The following is a 24,682-nucleotide window of genomic DNA, read 5'->3' as shown; positions in this document are numbered from 1 at the left end:
GCAACCAGCGGCCGGCGGGGCGCGAGGAGGTGCACTGACTAACGATGTCAAATCAGTTGCAAAGCCGAACCCAATTAAGCAAAACATCTTTTCCGCTTGGTAATTTCAAAATAAAAGCCAGAATAATCGATTTGTATTTCTCTCCCCCTTTCACCAATTTTGAGTTCATGTGAGGTAACTGTCGATTCTGAAGTAGGATTTCACTAATACAGAGGCTACAGCAACCGTGGCAGTTTGTCTTGAAACAACAACTGTAAAAAAAATTTTCTTAATATGGCATTAATATGCCTTCATAGAAATGAAATAGATACTATCAGAAAAGAAGAAATAAATAAAACAGGAAATTTGTTTAAACATTTTTAAATATTTATAAAGTAAAAAAAAATTGTTTTAGTAAAATTAACCTTAAACAAAGTAATATAAGCTACAGTACAATTCCCAGAAAACACAAATAAAATAACTAAGAAATAACAAATCAATCTTCTTTATAATTAAAGTATTTTGGTGTTTTTCCCTCGACTTTTGTTCTGAAGGGAGAAGTCACCTCCGGTTTCCTCGTGCAGTTTGATGCGGGCGTGCTGGCAGAAGCAGCATCCAGTAAGTGTAGACACGTGGTTTCCACACCGTCAGTCTCCGATTGCCTCAAACACAGAACCGCAATCAACAACATTTTGGAGGCAGGAGTGACATGAGGTCACTGATTGGTGGAAACCACCGCCTGCCTTTGTCTGTCTGCTGTTTATTTGTACCCAGTAGCGGCTGCTCTAAACTCACATATCCGACTGTTTAATATCGCCTTCCCTGCTGCCAGATGCACACACCTGTTGATTGAGTCGTTTAAAAAACAGTGGGCCGGCGTTTAGCTCAAATATAACCTGCAGTCTATAGGAAACTTAGACCACGATTGCTCTTGTGTGGTTCGCTCGTTCAGCTTTCTCCAGAACCTCCAGATATGTGGACTTGTAGAATACCGGCTGAAAATGGTGCAGTGATTTTGTATTCAGAGAGAGAGAGAGAGAGAGAGAGAGAGCTGGCGCTGTCCAGAGTGCTGAATCCGCATTCGCCTGTCAAACTCACACAGGCCAGGGAAACTGATCGTTATAACGCTTCGTTATCCTGTTGTGTCAGTGACTAAAATGTCCATGTAATTCATAAAACACTCACTATGTCTACATTTTGCTGAGAGAAATCATTTAAAATGAAAAAAACAAACAAACAAACTATAAGAGTCGGTGCACACATTAGTGTTTGGAGTGTTCTTAGAAGGCTTTTAAAACACACCATCCATTCTCTGGATAGCTTTGTGGCTCATTTGCCTTTGAATGGGTCCATTTAAAAGCCTTAAACAGCACTTTTACTGAGGGGTGGGGAACTTTTATGCAATGCTTTTGATGTTTGTGATGCAAATTAAATCCGCCTTTGGGAGCTGACAGGAAAGAAGGTGTTAGCCTGGTAACTTAAGAAGAAGTCATACTTTAAAAAAGAAATAGAAGCAGTGTAGGTGAAGATATGAGGTCTAGCATATGTATGAAGTCATTAGTAGAATAAATCCTCCATTGCTGACCCGCCTGCACCACTGCTTCAAATGTACTGAACAGTCTAAAGTTGTCAAATATTGCAGTCTTTGCCCTTTAAAACCTTACTATAGATTGTGGTCTGTTGTTTTGGTAACCGATACTATCCAGATTTGTTTTGGGACATCCACAGTTGATCATTGGAGATAGTCTGAGATCAGTCCACATCAGTGTCTTTTAAATCTCTTTAAAACATTCTCATTGGAAGGGTTTTATCTATTGGATCCTCTATGATGAATGGAGATACCCTATCCCCATAGGTCAGTCATTCACATCTTCTGCTGCCGGGTGGTGGTCTCAGCTGACCCCACATGGCTTCAGACAGACTGCACAGGAGGTGAGGGAAAAAAGAGCGGACGTCCAGGTGAAGCTCGGACTGTTCTGGAAGCGTGGAAGCGTGTTTATGATTAGCAATGCTCAGATGATTTCCCTGGAATGGATTTTTTTCTTCAGTGTCCCTGCCTGGAGCTTGGATTTATGAAGCTATGCTATCCCAAGAGTGTTCATCCAGACTCTCTGCTTGTTTTGCCTTCTTTCCCCTCAGTGAGTTGAATCTGTGAGCCTCATGGATCAAACCCTGATTTTTTTACATCCCCAACTCAACTTGGGCAGTTTTTATTAATAATAGATATCGTCCACTTGGACCAATAGCTTGTTCTTAAAGGAGTTCACTGACTTTTTAATCCTACACCATTAAGCTGTCCAGATTGGTTATTACAGCATTATTATTACAGCATACAAGTATTATCGAACACTATTGATGATACTGTTACTCCTGCTCCAGCTACTGTCCCAGCTTTTTTTTTTTTTTTCAAATGACTGAAAACGTTTTTGCTTTCTTTGTAGAAAAACAACAACAAAACAAAACAAAGCAAAAATCCTTGGTAAATTGAGAATAAATATTTCTCCATTGTTTTCTGTGGCTGCTTCTAAGTATGGGTGCTCTGCAAGGTTCTGTTTTGGGGCCTTTACTCTTTCTTCAGCACATTTTGAATTTTAAGCACTTTTAAGGATATTTCTTATTAGTTATGTATGTCTTTTAAGCCCCAAGATGTTTCTCAGTTACAGAACTTACAGAGGTGTTTATACTTGATCAAAGGTTGGATGACTGACAATTTTCTCCAACTTAATGTACATTAAAATACCCATTATTAATAATAAAAAATCTAATTATGTATTATAAGAATAAGTATTTTTGTGTTCTGATTTTGGATTTTTCTCATTTTTCTGTGAATTGCTTTACAACTGTGGTTAACAAGAACCTGTTTCATCATAACATATAATCAAAAGAATATAATAACTATAACTATACGTTTGCTCTTTCTATTTTATATTGAAAGTTTGCAAATGTAGACTTTATTAAAAGTACTGCAGTGGGACATGTTGCCTCAGCTGCACATGATCATTATCTACCTTGCACATCTACATGTCATCAGAAAAATACTACTGGTCCATTACAGTCTCATTTTCATGGTGACTGGAGTCACCACAATGGATCATCTTCCTCCACCTAACCACCCTAACCCCAGCATTCTCCTCTGTCCCACCAGTCCTCTGCATGTACTCCTGCCTGGCTTCAACTCATTGCCTCCAAACTCCAGCCACTTCTCCTCCTCTTCTTTCTTCAGCCAGCAGTAGCATGGCTTCCACACAGTTCCCCAAGCAGAACGGGAGAAGCTTGGTTGGTGTAAGGTGGGTTGCAAAGCAGCTTGTAGATACCCAAGAACTGTGGGTAGTATAAAACACTTTGAACACCATGCCCTATATGAAATTTTCACACTGAATGTGTGTCATGATAGGAGACTGGAGGCAGAATATTGCACTCACTGTGAAAAAGTTAACTAGAACAGGGCAGCAACAACGGACAAATCGAGAAAATGATGACAAAAGACTAGATTTGATTGCTCAACAAGAAACAACCAGGAGCGGAGCACAGATAAAACAATCACAGGTGGAGACGGACTGGGGGGACAATCACAGTCACAAAGGAAGGGGGGAAGTAATACTAGAACAACTCTCAAAGTAAAACAAGAAACATAACGGAGACGAGACTCCATACGAAATCAGGGGCTAACAGATGCATGAGACAGTGGGAGGGAGGTAAAGGGAACCAATGAGGGAACTAACCAGAATTAAAAATACAAATACAAATACAAGAACTAAGGAACAAATAGAAAACAAAAGAGAAAATATGAAATAAGAATCCCAGACAATACTCTGCAAAGTCCAGCATTGTGCAGTTGCACCATCAACTGATGTTGGCTGGCACTGAGATCACCCTATCTGTCAGGGCTGCCCAGCATTGACTTTGGTACTTGCTTGAATTAATGCTGTGCTGGATTTAAGCTATTACTACGTTAGTCCTTTCACTGCACTATAACAGTCAACAGCTTGGTGTACGTTTGAGCAAGAAGACATCTGCATTTTTATTTTAATTGTCAGGCACATGCTGAGAAGAGGGAAATTCTGTGCTGGCACAGATAAGCAATTACATCCAAACACTGAAGTTTCTGGAACAAATCTCATTCTCTACTGCAATGCAGTATTGGCAAATTAGTCCAGTATAATGGTCCTCACAAACAGCCCTGTCTCCTGCTTGTTTGTCTCTAGACTTGTAGCTATATGGCTGCACATACTTAAGATACACAGACATACTTATTACTGAAGCATGACTGAGACCTGGCAAATTTTATTTTCACACTCTGTTTCCACCGTATTTTGTTTTGAGAGCTTCAGTGCAGTAGCATGGGATTGCTGTCATCAAAGGGCAAACTATCATCCCTGCGCACAGAGAGCTGCTTCAGCTAAAAGTGACAACAGCTACAGAGCATGCAAGTGTGTGTGTGTGTGTGTGTGTGTGTGTTTGGATTTAACAAATCCGCACACAGGATGCAATGAATGCAGAACAGCAAGAACAATGGAGAAGGGAAAGTAAAAGGAGTGGGGAAGGAAGAAGAGAAAGAGAGTGAGAGTAGAGTTAGGAGGAGTAAAAGGGCCAAAAAGAGGAAGTACGAAAGCAAAAGACAGACATGTAGAGAGTGGCACGCGCACAGCCGGTGAGGATTCACAATAAGAAAAGGAACCAGAAGACAAGTGACTTAATTACAACAGTGAAAGAGATCGTTTTCATCAGAAAGAAGCTGACACTCAAGATTCCGACTTTACTGTAGATCTTTACTCACTTCCATCTGACAGCAATGACACTGCAGTAATGCCTCTGAAAAGACTTTTTTCCTTTTATATTTGAGTGAAATTTATAGGTTTTTATGCTGTATGCATCAGGTATATTACTATGCTTAATTAGGGAAACATTAATAATGTTGGGGTATTCTAAGTGACTGGAATTTAAGTTTCTTGAAGACATTTCAACCTCTCATCCGAGAAGCTTCTTCAGTTCTAAGACCAAATGGTGGAGAGTCCCAGGTATTTAGGCCTTAATGGGAGCTGTATCTTAAGAGGGTTGTTGACCCACTATTGATCATGTGCCTCATTACATGAACCAAGGTGTGAAAAGGGATGTGGGTTTGGATGAAACCATTGTGAGACCTTGCCTCAACCTATTATGTGACCTGATGAGATCACCTGACGCAAGATATGAGTGGACGTTAAGGCACCTGTGAAGGGATCTCAAAACTAAATTGTAGGTGGCTGACAATTGGTGTTGTAATCCACCCCCTCTGTTCAAAAATGGTTGTTCACAGTGGACATACATGGCTACTTTCACTCCTCTGGCATCCTCAAAAGAGTGACCTTTGGCCTTTAGATGCAGACGTACAGCTGCGTCCTGTCGAGGTGGCTGTTCTATGTTGTGCCATGTGTTTATGGAGTGGCTGTTTGGTTTATCCAGTGTAGAGTTCTGAGCAGTCCTTGCTGCACTGTACAGATACACAACATTGTTTGCTTTGTCTTTGGGATGAACCAGTTTTTGTCTAAGTGGCTGGCTGGGTCTGAAGTGCTCTGGGAAGTCATGCTTGGAGAAGATTCTCCTGAGTTTCTATGATAAACCTGCTGGGACAACAATGTTGTTCCACTTGTCCTTCTGTTTCTCCCTTCTTTATTGTGTATCTTTGCCTATTTGATGAAAGCCCAAATGGACTTTCCATGACCTGGATGACTGATAATCAACACAGACAATGTTGGGGTATATTTATGAAAGAAGGTTTCTGCAGCTGTAGGTGGCAGATAAGAGCAGCAGAAGTACACAAGTAGTGAAATACATCATATGTTGGCTAAAGCAAAGAGCTATTATTATAGAAAAAGTGACACTTCCTTTGAATGGTGGATTTTTTTTAGACTGCCCCTGGAGCGTGTCATGGACACCATGCTATTGAGAATTGGGTTAGCACTGAGCCTGCTGATGTATTGATCTGTTAGCTCAGAGAGAAAAATACAACATGCCCTGCATCCATCCAGGGAACATCATATAACCAACCACTAAGTAACCAAATAGACCACAACTGTATGAAAAGGGGAACCCTAATTGGACAATATCATCTGTAAGGCTTCACATTCCCTTTTGATATAAAACTCATTTGTTCCCCCTTTTTGTAGTATTTAAAAAAAAGAAAAAGAAAAGTAAATTATATTCCTTCTGGCCAGCTACCTGTTGGTGGTCCACTGGAGCCATTGCACTGAAAATCTAAATTTCAAAATCATTCAGTGAATATTATTTTAGTTTAGTCTGTTGTTTTCAAACCACAAATGCGTTTTTATACTCAGTCAGACTGAACTGACCCCCTATTAAAGCCTCGATGTTCTGCTGTTCACTTGGAAAGCATCCCGCTTGTTGCAGCGCATTAAACCTAAAGAGCCCAACGCTACAGTGTGTGCCAGTACTCCACCTACTGTTCATAAATAGGAACTACAAGGTGGTTGAGACAGGATACGTTTTCTGGTTGTTTGTTTTTTTCGACAGAAATGGAATAATAATGTTTTATTTATATGCAGTTTTTTCCCCACATATGGGGATTTAAATAAGAAATCTTAACTTGTGAGTATCAGTTAAGTCAAAGTCAGCTTTATTGTCAAGAGATGAAGACTCATCAGACGAGGCAACATTTTTCCACTTGTCCAGTTTTGGTGAGCCTGTGTGAATTGCAGCTCCAGCTTCCTGTTCTTAGCTGACAGGAGTACCACACAGTGTGGACTGTAAAAGGTATGTTTCGGACCTCAGACCATTACAGAACCATGAGAGCTGTTGCCCATCTGGGTAACGTAATAATACGGCCCACAACTATTGCATAATTCCTCAGTAATTCAAAGGAATTTCAGTTATTTTATTTGAAATTACAAAGTAATTATATTTGTCAACAAAGACTTCATGGTAAGTACACTAGAATAAAAGGGTCATGTATCATGACCCAGGAAGCAAAGAAATAATTATACTGTAAGTATATTTAAGTAGTTAGATTAGTAATTTTAGGTACTTCCACTTTTCATAGTAATTTTGTAGAAAATTTGGGAATGGATTAATCTTGCCTTGTCACTGCTTTATTTTTTGAAAACTTCATTTGAGTTATGCTGATTATTCAACTGTCTTGTTTTTAAACAATATAACTGTGACAAGGACTGTTCTCCCTTACCAAGTAACAAGAAAAAATAAGTACTATCAACATTTGTAGGGCTATGTGACCTCATAATGATGGAGCCTAGTCTAACTTTTTTCTTGCACAATCACAGCTCAAACATAACTTTTAAAAGAGCGTACAGAAGTTGGAAGTACCTGAGTTAGACCAAGTAAAGCCACTCCATAATACAGCCTGCCCCCCAAAAAGTACAGTGTACTTATATTGTTTGTTTTCCCACAAATTACAAACATACTTAAAATTACTTATGCGGCACTTAAAATTACTTACAGTATAATTTATGTCTCCTTTCCTGCAAAATACCCAGAATTTAGGCACTAGTTAAATATACTTTGAATATAATTATTTCGTCTTTCCTGTAAGTTGAGTGATGCTTAAAACTACTCATACGACCTAAAATTAATTACTGCTTAAGGTATAATTATTTCTTTGTCACCTGCAAAAACTTGACTTGCTCTAGTATACCTACCTTTAAGTATTTGTAGATAAATATAATAACACTGAAAAAAATTAAATTCGTTGAAGATCGATTTTATTACAGGAGAATTGCGGCTTTGGTTCGGCTGTGGCTGGTGAGTGCACATCTACATCTAGGTGTTATTTAACTGAGGACCGGATGGGGCAGTGGTGCTCCTACGCGCCTGCTTAAGCAACTGCGTGTATCATGCGCAAAGAAGAAAAACCGACCACTCTCGACGCAGCTTGACAGCTGTGCTAATGTAAACACCGGACGAGCGATTTTTTTTTTCAGGTAAATGTATTTATTAACACGAGTTTAGACGTTGTAGAAGTAGTCGTTTTTATTCTTAAAGTTGTTGCCGTAACGCTGTCGCTGTCTGTTTGTCTTTTCTCAGTCGACTCGTTGTTATGGAGCGATGCTTTAGGTAGGAAGAGCACAAGAAAGCGCTTAACTAAGCTACTAGCTTCTCCGTTCATCACAAGCTTTTATTCGCAGTTAGCTTTGCTGCTGTCGTGCCTTTAAGGAGTGAAATTAAAAGTTTTTCTACGTAGGGTTGAAAAAAAGGGGAGCAGTAAATTAGAGCATGCTTGTTTTGTTCTTTTTTTTTATTTTATTATTGTTATTATTATCATTATTGTTATAATAATAATTATTGTTGTTGTTGTTATTATTATGCTGACTAAGGTGGAGAAAAAATGTAGCAGTTTAAAACTTCCCCTTCTTATCAGCTATATCCAATATCACCTCGCTGGCTTTTCTCGGGAGCTTAGCACTAACATTATGTGTTGTTGCTTTGGCCTCACGCTATGCCTCATTTACATGAGATTGAGATGTATTTCCCAAGATATACGGGTGTTATTTTATGTAGTTCTGAACTTGCCAAATCCTTGCCTCTCATTTCTTTAGTCTCCTGTCACAGCATTTCAAGAGAAGAAGAATACATGTTACCCTTCTTTATAGTAATGTAACTGTTTAAAAAGCAAACTTTGTCTATTTATCTTTAATATATTTCTTATCTTGTCTAAAGCGTCAGCAGGGATGGTTCTTCTGGCTCCACGCCACCACCACCATCGCCTCCTCCTCGAGTCCTCCCTTCCCCTCGTCATCCCCCTCCTGTGCCCTCCTCCTCTCCCCGATCATCCCTGACTCCCCCTCCTTCCCAGCTAGGAAGACTGAGTTTTGCAGGAGCGGTGATGGATGTCAGTAAATGGTCCCTGTTCTACCTGCTGAGTGCTCAAGAACTAGCTACAGTGCGACAGGCCTGTGTCTTTGGCACCACTGCCAATGAAGCAATCTATATCACGCATGGAAATGAGGTGGGGAGTGCGCATTTGATAGTTTCTGTTTATGATATGAGCTCTTTAAGTAGCACTCGAATCATTGTACTTGTTTCGTCTTCCTTATGTTTGTGCCTGAATCTAATTCTGACTTTACATGAAGTGTATCGTTTGCTCTGTAGTTACGTGACAGTTTAAACAACAGGAAAACGTATGAAGCCGATGGGGTTTGCTGTGTGAAATGCCTCCAGTGCTCTTTTTACGTGAAGGTTTATTTCATAAGAGTGTGTTTTGTGTGGAAAGAAAAAATATGCTGCAGGAAATCCTGCATTGTTTTCACTTTCCTGTTTGAATGCCACCATACCAGAGCACAGCTGATCTCAATCAAAACACATAAGTCACACATTGAGCATCTCTTTGCTTTGTGTTTGTTGATAACCTACAACACAGCTTTAAATGTATATCTGCACTTAAGTTGTGTCTCTGTGTATTTTGAAATGTGTGTTACTGTTTGCAGGTGTTTGTGTTTGGGTTAAACTGCAGCAGCTGCCTTGGTACAGGAGACGGTCTGAGCACTGTTATGCCGAAGAAACTGGACTTCCTGCGAGGGAAGAAGGTAGCCAGTCTGAGCTATGGCAGTGGACCTCATGTCCTATTGGCTACTGACGGTAGGCTGTTTTTTTTTATATATATATATATATATATATATATATTTTTTTTTTTTTTTTTTTTTTTTTTTTTAATTTATTTATTTATTTATTTATTTTTTATCTCTTCACGTTTCTTATATAACAGAGCGCTCAGAGTGTAATGCAAATATATCTTGCTGGCATCAGTTTTCATCCTGCTGCATAAACATTTCACTGTATAGTCATGTTTAACATTGGTCAATTTCTACAGAAAGGTTGACTTTTTCTATTGAACAGAGGAAATGTCACTAATATGAGCTTAACCCTTTCACACATAGTGGTCACTACAGTGGACAGCTATTCAAAGGGTGTTTTCTTGTATTTGTGTCAGTGTTGATGGTATACTTGCACATAAACCACTACATTGGACACTGATGTGTCAGTCCATACACATCAGTTGTATGCACATCAACTGATGTACATACAATGTATACATATCAACCCTTTGAAAAGTACATGTTTAAAAAAAATTAAGTTCAAAAAATTTTTTTTCATACCTAAAGATGAATAAAAATACTTGAAAAAAAATCCTGATTCATACATCTGTATAGCATTGACAGCTTACATTTGTTTTTATGTGTTGCAGATGGACAGCTGTTTGCATGGGGGCACAATGGTTACAGTCAGCTGGGGAATGGGTCGACCAACCCGGGACTCTCCCCGGTGTTGATCACCGCTAACCTGCAGAACAAAAAAGTGAAAGAGGTGTCGTGTGGCTCACATCACTCTATGGCTCTCACTCTGGATGGAGAGGCAAGTCCTTTTTTATTTTGTTTTAATCACCGTTAAATGTGTTTAGCGTGTCTTTTCCTGTCTCCCTCCGTTCTCTTCTTTTCCCCTCACCCCCAGCTGGTCCTGGCAGATGCCTCTCCCTGAACCTTGTTCTGCTGGAGGTTTCTTCCTGTTAAAAGGAAGTTTTTCCTTCCCTCTGTCACCAAGTGCCTGCTAGTGGGGGTCAACTGAGGGATTAGGTTTTCTCTCTATTATTGTACACTCCTAACCTTACAATATAAAGCATATTGAAGTTACTGCTGTTGGGATTTGGTGCTATATAAATAGAGTTGAATTCATGTTTGGATGGTAAACAGTTTCCATTCAGTCTTAAACAACAAAAGAAAAGAGCAGGGATGGCAATAGTAGGTAATGAAAAGGGATATGTGGCACACATAATTTAATTAAATTAATAAAATATGATCAAATATGACTGAAATTAGAATATTCTTATTTTTATGTACCACTCTAAATAAAAAGTTTAGCCCTAAGGGGGTCACCCACATATACCTTGACCTGCCACCTTGAGGCCTCCTAGTGTCACACTAAGAAGCTTGTCTTTAACCCAGCGGCATTAAAGCTAATGGGGTTGTTTGTGTGGTAAGCTGGAAAGGCTGTTGCCATTTAATATGTTACTAAGTGTACGATAAGTATTATCGTAAGCATCCTTTTCCCAGTTTGTTCATGTACATTCAAGTTTTTCTGTTTGAGATGTTACTCAAACAGAAAAACTCAGAGTACAGCATCAATAACATCATTCTGAGAAAAGGTGTTTTTTCTCACACTACAACATCGTCAACCCTCTCTAGGTCTTCGCATGGGGATATAATAACTGTGGCCAGATTGGTTCAGGCTCCACAGCCAACCAACCCTACCCCAGGAAGGTCACTGGATGCCTGCAGGGCAAGAATGCATCGGGCATCACATGCGGGCAAACCTCCTCTATGGCTCTTGTTGACAATGGAGAGGTGATGTTAAATAAAATCTTAGTGATCTCATTGAGAAATCTGAACTTGTTGTAGTAAACAGGGTGACTTTTATTTCTCTTTAGGTTTACGGCTGGGGCTACAATGGAAACGGGCAGCTGGGAATTGGCAACAATGGAAATCAGCTAACACCTTGCCGTGTCGCTGCACTCCAAGGGATGTGCATTCAACAGGTGAGACAACCAACAACCACATGAATGAGTTTTTAATATCAATAATTGCCTTGAGGATGACTCATGATTTGTGCTTACCTCTGATTGGGTAATTTTTTTTTTTTATCAGCCGCATTTAAATCCATCCCTACCTTCCAGATTGTATCGGGCTATGGACACTGCCTGGCCCTAACCGATAAAGGGCTGCTGTATGCCTGGGGAGCAAATACCTATGGTCAACTGGGAACTGGCACCAAGAGCAACCACCTCAGCCCTGTGCACATCATGGCTGACAAAGAGAGGTAGGAAGGGGAGAGGGAAGGGTGTCGGACGTTTCCTGTTAAGATTTAGTTTCCTGTCCTCATTTCCTTCCTCTGTACCTCTGCCTCCGCTCCTGGTCTTAAGTAGTCGTCTGCGGTAAACAAAACAATGCTCTTTCCCTAATTGTAGATATTGTGGGGCAAATCATGCCACAGCAAAACAGCTTTCACACTTTTGACATGTTTCAGTACAATAATTAAGAAGGAAAAGCTTCTCTGTGTTAACACGTCTCTCATTTGGCAGGGTCGTCGAGGTGGCAGCATGCCATTCGACACACACGTCGGCAGCCAAGACCCAAAGTGGGCAGGTATAGCACTCATCATTCAAAGTGATGCACAGTCTTGTATTTCTTTGGTTTCTGGAATTCTTTATTCTAAAAAACACCCAAAAAATCCAGGACCATTATCATTTCACTCCTCCTCCAGGTTTTTATGTGGGGTCAGTGCCGAGGCCAATCCATTGTCCTGCCACACCTCACGCACCTCACCAACACAGACGACGTCTTTGCCTGCTTCGCTACGCCATCCGTTATGTGGCGCCTCATGTCTATGGGTGAGAGAAGAGACAACAAATTGTGGATTATTTGTGTAAAAGAAACAAAAATGAAAGCTGTCTAAGTACTAGAACTGTTACTACTTTTTTTTTCTTCTAGAGCAAGATGACTTCCTGACGGTTGCAGAGGCTCTGAGGAAAGAGTTCGACAGTCCAGAAACGGCTGACCTCAAGTTCAGTGTTGATGGCAAATACATCCACGTTCACAAAGCTGTGCTGAAGATCAGGTGTGTTTATTATCCACATAGCTATAAGTGAAATATAGCCTTGATGCATTTGGTAGCTGTGCTTTGTTTCCGTGCAGTTAAGGCAGCCTGTGATTTTTGTTGGCAGCCCTTAACATGTCAGGTTTTGACTATTTGACCATTTGTATACATTGTAAATAAAGTATTTTTATCGTGGCTAGGTGCGAGCATTTCCGTTCAATGTTTCGCTCCCAGTGGACGGAGGATCAGCAGGAAGTGATAGAGATTGGCCAGTTCTCGTATCCCGTCTACAGGTCCTTCCTGCAGTTTCTTTACACAGACACTGTTGACCTTTCGCCTGAGGATGCCATTGGTTAGTATGAATGCAACTGTTAAATATGTTCTTAGTGTGTAGAAGGATGGGTTTTTTGACACTGTGTGTGTGTTTGTGTGTTGTGCTGCAGGCCTGTTGGACCTGGCCACCTCTTATTGTGAAAACCGCCTGAAACGCCTGTGTCAGCAGATCATCAAGAGAGGAATCACTGTGGAAAACGCCTTCACCCTGCTGTCTGCCGCCATACGATACGACGCAGAGGTACAGTTATAAACAGGTTTGTCAGGTGGATAAGCTGAGGTGGTAGATAAATTTACTTTTTTTTTTTTTTAAATGCAGCCGGAAATTACTTTTTACAAAGAATGGTTACATCATCTGAGAAACCACCATATTATTAAGGCACCAGTCCCTCTAGGGAAGACCAGACGACCAAAATGTTTGTGTACTATGAGCTTCTGATCTTGTTGCCTTTAAAATAATTGCTTTGAAGACACAGATCAGGTCTGTGACAACTCACAGTCAGTGTCCATCTTCAAAAATGACTTGGGTACATGAAGACAGCAATACAACTACAATACCACAGTTTACAACTATCAGTTTGAGCTTGGGTCAAGGCTGCAATTACATGCAATCTGTTTGTGATAATATAGTGATTAACTGTAATAAACTGAAGGACAAAATGAAGGACGTACACACATATATAAACAGGAATTTATATTAACTGCACACATTCCGAGTCAGAACCTCAAACACCTGAACAGAAATTCCTCCAGAAATCGTGACGTTGTTGCTGCAGGGCAGCAATTTAACAGCAGCCGCTCAGCAACCTTGCTGTGTAGAAGAATACAAGCAGTCGAGTCGGGTCTTCTATTACACTGATCAGCGCACTCACACAGTGATTGCAACATGTTGACAATCAGTCTGTGTTTAAATATTAGACAGCAGTTATTTGCAAGCTTTAACCAGTCTGTCTGAGAGTGATGGCAGTCTGCCCGATTACAAGGTTTAACACCCTGTAAAATAAGCATCGGAATGTTTGTTCTTTCTTTTGCAATCTAATCTCCTTATTATTTTTCTATTGTTTGCTTTTCCAGGACCTGGAAGAGTTTTGTTTCAGGTTTTGTATAAACCACCTGACTCGGGTAACTCAGACCGAAGCCTTCTGGCAGGTAGACGGAGCAATGCTGAAGGAGTTTATCAGCAAAGCTAGCCGCTGTGGAGCCTTCAAGAACTGAGTGGTACTTTTAGGCTCCTGCAACCTAAAAAAGAAAGAGAAAAAAAACAACAACTAATGACCAAGTGGATTTGGTCGTGCTGCATGTGCAGCAGCAGAATGCAACACCACAATTACTATTTCAGTTTTCACATTCCTGTTGATCCCATCCACGACAAAAGAGGAGGCCCTTTCTTGAAACACTTATTTATATAGACTTTAAAGAAGCACTTAAACAACGTTATTCACAAGATGCTTAAACTGGATTTTTAAGCTGCGTTATCTGTGGATCTGAAATGAGCACTTTGGCCAGACCCATGGCGCCTTTTCTATGGCAGTTCTTTACATATGTTATGTATACTTGAATTTTTTTTTCTCAGCAGTGTTTGCTTTGTTCATTTACTTTCTGGAAAAGTTCACATGAGGGACCAAAGATCTGGAAGGAATAAACTACTGAAGAAATCTAAAGAGATGAACACTGTACTGTACTGAAAACATGTTTCACACACTTGGCAGTAGAGCCCAGTTTATTGGTGAATTGATTGCATTGCCTAATTGTCAGTCTGTTAGTATTTGCGTTCATACAGGAAAACTAAAGAAAGTAACGAGGAGATGGGAGAAACACCATTCTACCATGTTATGATTGCTGACATTGCATAGTTTGTCCACCAGAGGGCGCATTGTAAGTTTGGCATTACCTGATGGAGTATTTAACTCAAAGCAACTGATTGATAAAGACAAACTCATACATATACATGACATACACAGCTGATGCAGAGCCTACTGTGGTTTGTTATGAGTTGCTTGCTTGGTAATTGTTCTCTTAACTGGTTCTTTGTACATTTGGGGAAGTTCAAAACTGTTGTTATACTAAAATCTGTCTCTTCTTTAGGTGTGTTCATTCTGCCTGACATTTCCTCTGCAGCACTACAGTCATTTCTTTATATTCCGTAATACTAAGAGGTTGTTTTTTTAAGCTTATTTAAAAATCTATGGAATATATAGACTGAGAAAGTTGCACTTTTCTGTTAAGAAAAATAACCATCTTTGGTAAAATTACGATAATAGCTCCTTTTTTCTTCCATTGCCAGTACAATGCGTTGTATCTAAGGCATGTTGTACTGTGGAAGCTTGCTCAGGTTTCCGCATTATTAGCATTTTCATCATTACAGGTTGGTTTCTGTGTTCGGGCAAATTCAAAATAAATCTACAAAAGTACTTAAGAGGAATTCATCTTAGTTTCTGTAGGTTTTTCTATATATGGAGCAAAAATTGCACTAAACAAAGCTACAGGATACATTGCAAATTAAAGCAAGAGGAATGCTTTGAAGCACTTTTTTTTTTTCATTCTTTCACTTTGTCTTCTGATGACCAAAAACTCCCTGTGCGTCCTAGCCTTTAGGACAACATGCGGTCAACCATGTCGTCTCCCAGTAAAGCCAATGTGAGATCAGTTTCTATTTCCTTGATAGGTTTCTATTTCTTGATGTACTCAGATGCTTGAGGAGGAGTTTCTGTTCGCTCCAACTAAAGCAGAACTGCTATTTATTATTAAGCACAGCTTCAGTTCAGGCCGTAAAGTAATTTAGGATGCTTTGAGAGCTTCTGTGGAAATCATTGTTTTTGGGAAATGACGTCTAGGTTTACAGTTTCCGCTTGTTTTGTTTTTTTATGAGCTGTTCCTTTGTTTTTTTATGAGGAAATTTAAACTGGAAGAGTAAAACTGATTTGCATATTGTATTCAGACACACACACACACATTTTGTTATACTTTCATCATTTAGGAGAAGTTTATAAAACCATTAGGTCCATGCTTAAATTCAGCTTACAGCATTGCAGTGTTTGGGGTATGCATTATTATTCTGTTGCTGTTACATACTTGAGACATACTGTATTATTTTACTTTTTTAATTTAGCTATGGGGATTATATATTTCTGTGAAGAAATAAATATTTCTTAAATCTGATTTGTTCACTTGTCATAACTATTTTTGTTCTTGTACATTTTTGTATTTTTTTTTTTTTTTAATTGTCTAGCTCTTTATTGGCTCTTTGAAGCAAACAATTATGTTTTATGGCAAAATGATAACGTGAAAAATGTACATCCAAATAGAATGATATAACATCTATATATCAAAAATATAGATGGGAATGTGAGATTTTAAAAAGAATATATCACTTAAGGAACATTTTAATAAAAAGTGGTACATTGAAAAAGTGGTATGAATAAAAAACAGAATGCTTGGACACTGCTGGCATAATGCACAGGTTTTTTGACGGGGCTCCCACCAACGCAAAGCAGAAGATGAAGCATCGCCAAACATGCTTCCAAGCCAAACACTACAAAATATGAAGACGCATATCTTGCCTTTGGCTTCACCTGCACAACGGTGGTGCCAAGGTAGGTATCCCCAGCAGAATTAGTTTCCTCTGCGTCGGGAGCACGCGTTGGGCTGTCCAAATCACGGACAAACAGTATCCCACATTCTTGATTTTTAGTTCAAAAACACTTTGTAACAGTCACAATTGTGTGGTGTCTCTTTAAGACCACGTAAGGTAAGGGTTAGTGATGTCACAAGTATGCGCCGCTGCTCTCTATGGAGTATGACAGCAGCAACGTGCTTGCATGTAAGTGTATGGGCTCGGACAGACTTATGTCTTTTACCTCTTAAACTGGGCATACACTGTGCGATTTTTTTCAGTCGCGTTGTTCAGCTTCTGCTCAAACTGCACGATTGACTCGCAGGGGTTAGAAGTTCGCAGGTGACGATGCTCCGATGCGACCTGAGTGCTCACACTGTGCGTCCATAACATGAAGGTTATAACGGAAAATCTGTTGCTCGCGCTCCCTTTCTCTCCCTCTCTTTCACTCACACAGACACGCACACCGCCACCATCAACTTTGCTAAATTGCTAATGAAAAACATTGATTAGACAGCTGTGATTGAGCAGCAATGTTCATCCAATTATTTTCACGGTTGTTGTGGTCATGATAATTTTGTGAGGCCACATGGAAAAGGCTCAGATGAGCTTGCCAAAGTTCTACAAGTTGTGCCTCCATCGCTTGTGTCCAGATCACACGCTGCACTGCCGTGCTGCCCGGTCTTTTCGCTTTCATCTTTGTGTTTGCGCGTGCGCAGTGTGAGAGGCTGCGGTGACACCCTCACGACGGCCGACAGGATTTCAAACAGGTTTGGTTTTCTGATGATCGGGAGCTGGTCGTGAGGTGTTAATTGCTTCTCATTACCCCATGTATACTACACGATGAAGGCCAAACTCGGGCCGATCCCCAAAACGGTCGCACGACTGAAAAATCGGCTCAAAATGAGCTAAAAATCGCACAGTGTATGCCCAGCATTAAGATTAGCAGTTGAAATGATTCATACTTGGTTGCGTGCTGCGAGCCAACCAATTGGCCCCGCCCATGTGACAGCGTCAGAAAATATTTCCGGAAGTAATCCGGAACTGTCAAGATAGCGAAGTCACAGAAGTACGGCTCCTTCTCCTTTAAATAAGAGGGAGGCAGGTTCTGCTTGCGGTAGAAATACACGAAGTTACGTTCGTCCAAGTATTTATCGGCTGTACAGTGTTTTATTAAAAATCTTTGTACCGTAATACGCGAGTTAGTGCTAGTAATGTTAGCACTGTAACACTGTAACTTAAAAAGTCGCAGGTTGCTGAGAGTTACCGTTACTAATCAGATTTCAACGTGACTTTAACTAGTCGTTATAGAAAAATAAATTATTCTGAAGCGTAAATTCAGATTTGTACGTGAATTTCTTTATTGGTGCAACTTTATTTGCCAAATCGGTGTCTTTTTAGGCTTTTATTTTGAAAGCGTCAGTTGAAAATGGTATTCGTGTGACTATCCAACTTAACAGTGAAAAGGATACCAAAAGAAAGCTTCATCCGGCTCTTCTCTTGCTGAACGTCGGGTCGACGTATTATATCGTTTTCTGTAGCTGACTGATTGATTGAATGGAAGAAAGCCAAATATGGAACCGAGCCGATCCGGGCCAGTCCAAACCGTGTCGGGAAACAAGAGACAGCAGCACCCAGACTGACAGCAAAATACAAGGTGAGCCAGCTGGAGGAAGAGTTCTTCCAGTAGTTTAGCTTCATAGGTTTCCCTTCTGTCATGCCACAAAACCGCGGCTTCATGAGATACAGTTTACCAGGGAGGCACTGACAGCCTTTATTTACACATTACACAATGCGGCATATATTTATCTTAGACTCGGCCGATCATCTTATCCTATTCATATGGCGAAATGCCCATCCTCAGATCAATAGACATAGGTCTTCACCTGCGTGAATCTGAAATAAATGTTATATTTTTCTAAGTCTCAGTTAACGGGCCAAGTTAGCTTCAGTGGAGCCTTTAAACCATGCAAACATTAGTAATCTTCACGGTATATATTCTCATACAAGCATGTGTTACTGCAGCTTTTCAGGGAAGCATTGTGGACAAGATGGCTTAATTCAGCTTTGTCTCTGCTTCAGGTCATGGCCCCAGGTTGTCAAAGGTAAACCTCTTCACCTTGCTGAGTTTATGGATGGAGTTATTCCCTCAGGAGCAAACAGAGGAGGATGGTGGTAATCAGGTTAGTTTGAATATAAAAACACAGTGATGTATGCAATCTAAGGAAAAAAATCATCAAGTTCTGTGGAGCGATTCATGTCCATCTTTACTAGCACCTGTGTGTAAAATTAATAACTGTAGCTGTACTGTGCTTCAGCTCCATGGGATGGGTCTGGTGGTGGTGCGGGAAAGCAAAGTGGTGGGACTTCACTGTTCAGGAGCTGAGCTCCACGCCGGACAGGCAGCCATCATCCAACATGGTGCCCGCCTGGCTGACTGTCAACTATACTTCTCGAGGAGACCCTGCGCTACTTGCCTGAAGATGATCATTAACGGTGAGCGGAGAAGGAGGCATGATGCAGGAATGAGTAGACAGCATTAAGGGAGCCTAAAAACAACACGCAGCGTGAATGTATTTCTTTGTCACACTCTCAAAAAACGAGATGTTCTTTATCAGGCAGAACTACTTACCTCAGACCAGTGCGACCTTTGACTTGGAAGTTGGCCTGCTTTATAAACATAGTTATGAGGTGGCACACAAATTCATCAAAAATGCAATGTGACATGTACACACCACTGATTATGACTGATTCTGATTGCATGAACCAAAGTACCTGCCCTTCTGTTGTCTCACCCTTACACATTCCAGCCTCTGTGTGTTTTGGAGTCCACCACAGTGCTGTCACTTTGAGGCTCTACCCTAACTGTAGTCAGAATAACTGTAGCCTTTCTGGTACAGCACCTTCTTTCATTTACTTTCATTTACTTTGAAGTGGACCTGTTTTATAAGACTTGGCGAGCAGCCTCTTTATGATCAGACTGTGGCTCGCTGATTTCCAGATTTGAGAAATGACACATTGAGAAGTGAACACACTTAGAAACTCAGGACAGACTTTGACACCATAATGTTATATTTATTTACTGTGAGCGTATGACTGAATATGTCCCACAGGTGTTGCCGTACTGTTGTAAACTGCATTATCGGCATTAAGCTACATCAGCAGTTTGCTGAACTTTGGAGCTCTGTTCTCTCATTCCTGGGCAAAGTTAACTAAGATGAATACATGCTGTTTGCTTTCCTCCTCCAGCTGGAGTCAGTCAGATCTCCTTCTGGCCCGGGGACCCTGAGATCAGCATTCTGAAGTCCCCCTCTATGAACAATCCCAGCTACTGCGGTCCAGCTCACTTCATTTCAGAGGAAGCTTTACTAGATGCAGTAGCAGTAGAGAAGCTCAAGTCCAACAGCCGTCCTCACATCTGCATGCTGCTGCAGCCGCTGGCACCCGGCCTGGCACAGTTTGTCACCGAGACGTCCAGAAATTGTGACTTCACAGAGAGGATCACTGATGACGACCCAAAGCAGAACACAGAGGAGCTTTTCAACAGGTACCTTACTGTAGTTACAGTATCTGCTTCTGCGGAGCAGCACTTTTGAGCTGTGTGCTGAATTTGCATTCTAATAAGTTATACTCAGTTGCCTGGTATATTTTAGAGGGAAACCCAAGGTGGTTCTTGACACGCACCAAAAAAAAAAAAAAAAAAAACTGAACCTGAAGCAGAAATCTCAGCTGATGAGAGCACCAGATGGTTAACTCAAGAAAACGGACGAAAAAAATCCAGTTTTCATAAATCGGTGTCAAACAATATAAAATAAATGTGCACATTATTATTTATATTACAGTGTAGTGTAATAAAGTGCATCAAAACAGAAGAAGTCATAACAATTGTTTGCTATGTAAATGTAGTGACTGCAGAATTAACTTAAATATGAGAATGATGTGGCAGAGAGAAACCTGACATCTGTATCTGATTCATGAGAGCGTTGAGAGTGAATGAATAGAACCAAATTATTTCAGCTGTGTGGTTATGAATACAACAGTCATAGGACGGTTATTGCTTTCATGACACTTAAATTCCTGATGTAGGTATGGTCAGAATTTAAGTGTGGGGTTTGGCAGGTAGATATTAAGAATGAACTCGCTTGATGTTATTATGTATTAAACCGCCCACTATATATTTTTATTATTTACTTATTATTTGAAGATGCTGGAACTCCGTTGCATCCTAGTTTAACCTCTGGTCAGACTTCAGCCATCAAGGGGCAAGAAAACCTGTAGATGAGGCACAAAGCAAAGATTATTCTGCAGAAATAATTAGAGAACTTCTTTCATCTTTAATTTAACCAGACTGAGAAGGAGAAATATTTATTGAGTGAATCAAACTCAAGTTGCGAAACTGCTGGATGACCACAGCTGGATTTTCAGCTCCTTTAAAAGAAATATTCTGTGTCGTTCCAGAGAACGAATGAGATGCCTGAAGGATTTCTCCAGACAGTTCCTGGTTCGTAAGTCCCAGCAGCATCAGGAGATTTTGAAGCACATGGGCCTGGAGAATTTCTGTATGGAGCCTTACTTCTCCAGCCTGAGAAACAACATGAGGGAGCTTGTGGAAGTTTTAGCTGCAGTGGCTGCCGGGGTGCCACAGCAACACTACGGCTTCTACAGGTTAGAAACTCTCAAATCTATCTGTTTTCAGCACAGACATCGCCACGCGCTTGTACTTGATGCTCATTTGATCGTGTCCCTTATGTGACCCAGGGAAGAGTCGTCAGTGTCACTGCCTTCTTGTCATGAAGATGTGCCCCAAGAAGTGGCTCGTCACTGCATGATCCAGGCCAGGCTACTGGCCTACAGGACAGGTGTGTTTGGTTATTCATAACACACACTACATTCTTCTACATTCTATTGCATATTGCCTAACAAGCATCATAACAACTGCTGTTAGGCTGCAGGACTTTTTCCTGAGTGATGTCGTAAAGGTTATGATCATTTCTAACAATGACCCTGTCAATAGTTTGCTATTTGTTTCCAGCTTCTTATACATGCATAACTGTCATTTCAGAGGATCCTAAAGTGGGTGTGGGCACTGTGATCTGGGCCAAAGGACAGTCGGTGAGCTCAACTATTCTCCTTTTGATTTGATTTAACTCATTAATTCATCACAAGAGTAGACTGTTGGTATTTGTGTGCCAGTTCGGGTAGGATTTGACACCGGATTACAAGGTGACAAACCGACAAAATCTAATAACATCAGGCTCGTACAGAAGGAGTTTTTTTTTTGTCTGCATTAAATTGGATTAAATAAATCCATTTATGGATGATTGTATTAACGCATTGAGGTTTTCAGTGTGGGTGGATGCAGTTGGCTGTTTCAAGTAAACAATTTGTGACAAATGTCATGATGATGAGCCCAAAATGTTCAAATAAATCCTGACGTGTTCCTCAGTAGTGGGTGCTCTCTCTGGACAGTTTGAGATAGTGAGTGTTTTTTGACAAAAAGAGAGAGAGCTCAGTGTGGAAGAGGTCAGGAGACCGGTACAACAGTGAGTGTCCACACTCATCTGTAAAACACGGTAGAGGCTGTGTTGTGATTTGGGGCTGCTTTTCAGCCCGTGGTATAATGCAGATGGAATTATGAACGCAGGAGAGAACACTTTATTTCATCATTTAAAGCAGTGCTACCGATAGATTTAACACCTACACTGATGTTGTTAATGTAGTATTTTGATCTGTCCCCTCATCTCAGGCTGGCTGTAATGGAACAGGGTGTTTGTACCTGGTGGGCTGTGGGTACAACGCTTACCCCGCAGGTTCGCAGTACGCCGAGTACCCTCAGATGGACGCCAAACAGGAGGACCGCCAGAGACGTAAATACAGATACATTATCCACGCAGAGCAGAACGCCCTCACCTTCAGGTCAGAACTTGTCAGAAATGGCGGGAGGGGAAACATGAATGCAGAAAATCGGTGTTCATCATCGCTTGATAGGTGTTCCTCCTCCTTTCAGGACGCGAGACATCAAACCGGATGAGCCAACCATGCTTTTTGTAACCAAGTGTCCATGTGATGAGTGTATCCCTCTGATCAGAGGAGCCGGTATCACACACATATACACCTCTGACCTGGACCGGGACAAAGATAAGGGAGATATTTCCTACCTGCGATTCGGCACCCTAAAGAACATCAGCAAGTTCATAGTGAGTCCACAATGTTCTTCTTGTTTTGTTTTTGTTCCCTTCTGCAGCTACAGTAAAGTCCAGGCTGCAGAAAGGGGTCATTTCCTCAGCAAACATAGCAAAAGTAGACTTGGATGAGAGAATATGTTGAAAAGGGAGATATATGTTAATTTATTCTGGTGCATAATAAGCTGACTCAGCAGCTTCTGGATGTCTTGCTTCTTGAAGATAAGGCTAACATTTCCTTAAAGAATCTGACATTTATCTGTCCTCACAGTGGCAAAGAAGCCCTTCAGTGTCCTCAGCGCCACCTTTTCATCTTGCCAGTAAGTGGCGCCCTATGCCTTTTTATTTGTTTGGTTTTTTTTAACCATCTCCACAGATAAATTACAGAATTATGAATCAGCCAATTTTCCTTTGCTGATTCGCGTTTTAACCACAGTGCCATTTATTGCAGACGGTTGTGTCGGAAAGCACAGCAGACAGACTGAGAGTGAGAGCCCCAGCAACAAGAAGCTGTGCACCAGCATGTCCTGCGAATCACCTACTGTGAGCCGTCGATAAATCCACGTACCAAAAAAACACCCCCCACAGAGGCAGGTTTTAAGATCGCGTGCCACAGATTTGATCGTTCACAGCTGGAATGAATACAGCTAAATGTTGTTTCCTTCCTGAGCATCAAATCTGTGGCACATATGATTTTACCCATTTGTATCTTTTCCAAGTCCAGTCATTACATGAGTGAAGAGTTGGAAACAAACTGAAATCAGTGCAATGCAATGAGCTCAAAGGGACACCACTAAGAGCGGATTAATAGATCCATCGAAGATTAAAGATTAAAAAATGGGTACAGAAACTATGGACAATTTTTTTTTAAGCGTTTATAGGATACCACAAAGAAATAATTTATTTAAAGTAGTTATTTAAACTATGATATGCAGATCTGTTTGTTTTTGAAACAAATGGAGGGGGGGAAAGCTAATTATAAAAATCTTAATAATGAAAAAGTGTGAGGTTAACATCATCTGTAGCTCCTGGTTGTTCAGGATTGTCCTCACGGCACAGAACGGTTTGAAAAGAATTACTGATGCTTTTATTTTGAAGGCAGCTGCTGTGAGAGTGTTTGAAAAATGTGTTTCAGACTGTGAGAATGTTATTGTTTTTAAACACAAGCAAAATGCACTAAAGTGTGTTGAGCATATGGATAATGCTTGAATGATAGTTTAAAAAGTGATCCTGCAGAGCAGAGAGGACGGTCAAAGGTTTGGTTTTGGAGCGTGAAGGAATTTACTCGACTTTACCAACTTTAATTTTCTACATGAACACACTGTTTGTATTCTTTTTTTTTTTTGTTCAGGTAAAGTAAACAGGGGTTTAAGTGTTTTTGTAACTTGAGTCCAAATCACAGAAAAGGCAGTAACTGTGGAGCCATCTGAAAAATACCTGGAAAATGACACACACTTTGTCATACACACACAAAGCATGCATTCCCATCTTTTCTTTTCTTTTTTATTTGTTGTGAATGTTGTACAACAGCATCGAAGTGGGAAAAAAAACAAGGTGGCTTCTTTTAGAGGACGTCATGAAGAATGGTTAAATCTGCTTGACAAAACGTTGCTCATAGTTGTAAAACGGGCATCAAACCAGCTTATTTGGCTCAAGTCTGATGTAAAGCTGGTTGGCTTACATTTGCATCTCGTGTGATATCACAATATACCGTCACAACCTATGGCATGTGAACATGGCTGGTATTGGTTTTTGTCATCCAAAAAACAAAAAGACAAACTGTTTTGCTTTTCTTTTTTTAGAAAAAAGAAAAGCAAAACAGCTTTTAACGTGTTTACTTCCTTTAAGGAAAGTTTGGGCTCTAATTAGGAGACTTATCATGACTCCATTTTGACTTTAAGTTTGTTTTTAAAATTTCTGTGAATGCTTGTCAGATATCTACTGGGAAATAAATTCACATTGTTCTCAAGTTTAGTCTCTG

General features: G+C 40.5%; 2 protein-coding genes across 5 annotated transcripts; both read left to right on the top strand.

Moving 5' to 3' along the window:
* Positions 1-7,804: 7,804 nt before the first annotated feature.
* On the top strand, positions 7,805-16,065 carry rcbtb1 (regulator of chromosome condensation (RCC1) and BTB (POZ) domain containing protein 1). 2 transcript variants are annotated; one of them, XM_031738467.2, is made up of 13 exons: positions 7,805-7,910; positions 8,647-8,935; positions 9,414-9,564; positions 10,172-10,338; positions 11,166-11,324; positions 11,408-11,515; positions 11,654-11,796; positions 12,059-12,122; positions 12,241-12,367; positions 12,468-12,594; positions 12,774-12,925; positions 13,017-13,147; positions 13,981-16,065. In XM_031738467.2, exons 2-13 carry the CDS (start codon positions 8,813-8,815, stop codon positions 14,119-14,121), a joined length of 1,593 nt encoding a protein of 530 aa, XP_031594327.1. In that variant the 5' UTR covers positions 7,805-7,910; positions 8,647-8,812; the 3' UTR covers positions 14,122-16,065. The 2 variants fall into 2 exon arrangements, with proteins under 2 accessions (XP_031594327.1, XP_031594326.1); XM_031738466.2 differs by lacking the exon at positions 7,805-7,910 and adding an exon at positions 7,925-8,043.
* A 606-nt stretch (positions 16,066-16,671) lies between these two features.
* On the top strand, positions 16,672-24,670 carry cdadc1 (cytidine and dCMP deaminase domain containing 1). Of its 3 annotated transcripts, none has more exons than XM_031738446.2 (12): positions 16,672-16,726; positions 17,980-18,176; positions 18,602-18,702; positions 18,838-19,015; positions 19,769-20,066; positions 20,978-21,184; positions 21,278-21,378; positions 21,582-21,631; positions 22,266-22,435; positions 22,527-22,716; positions 22,973-23,021; positions 23,153-24,670. In XM_031738446.2, exons 2-12 carry the CDS (start codon positions 18,077-18,079, stop codon positions 23,257-23,259), a joined length of 1,551 nt encoding a protein of 516 aa, XP_031594306.2. In that variant the 5' UTR covers positions 16,672-16,726; positions 17,980-18,076; the 3' UTR covers positions 23,260-24,670. The 3 variants fall into 3 exon arrangements, with proteins under 3 accessions (XP_031594306.2, XP_039462666.1, XP_039462665.1); XM_039606732.1 differs by having other exon boundaries at positions 16,687-16,726; positions 18,061-18,176; XM_039606731.1 differs by lacking the exon at positions 16,672-16,726 and adding an exon at positions 17,570-17,588.
* The last annotated feature ends 12 nt before the right edge of the window (positions 24,671-24,682 follow it).

This window comes from Oreochromis aureus, linkage group 23 (assembly GCF_013358895.1).
Source record: "Oreochromis aureus strain Israel breed Guangdong linkage group 23, ZZ_aureus, whole genome shotgun sequence".
NCBI classification, from domain to species: Eukaryota; Metazoa; Chordata; class Actinopteri; order Cichliformes; family Cichlidae; genus Oreochromis; species Oreochromis aureus.
The sequence above is the reverse complement of the archived record's forward strand: the minus strand, read 5'-3'. Positions and strand labels throughout refer to the sequence as shown.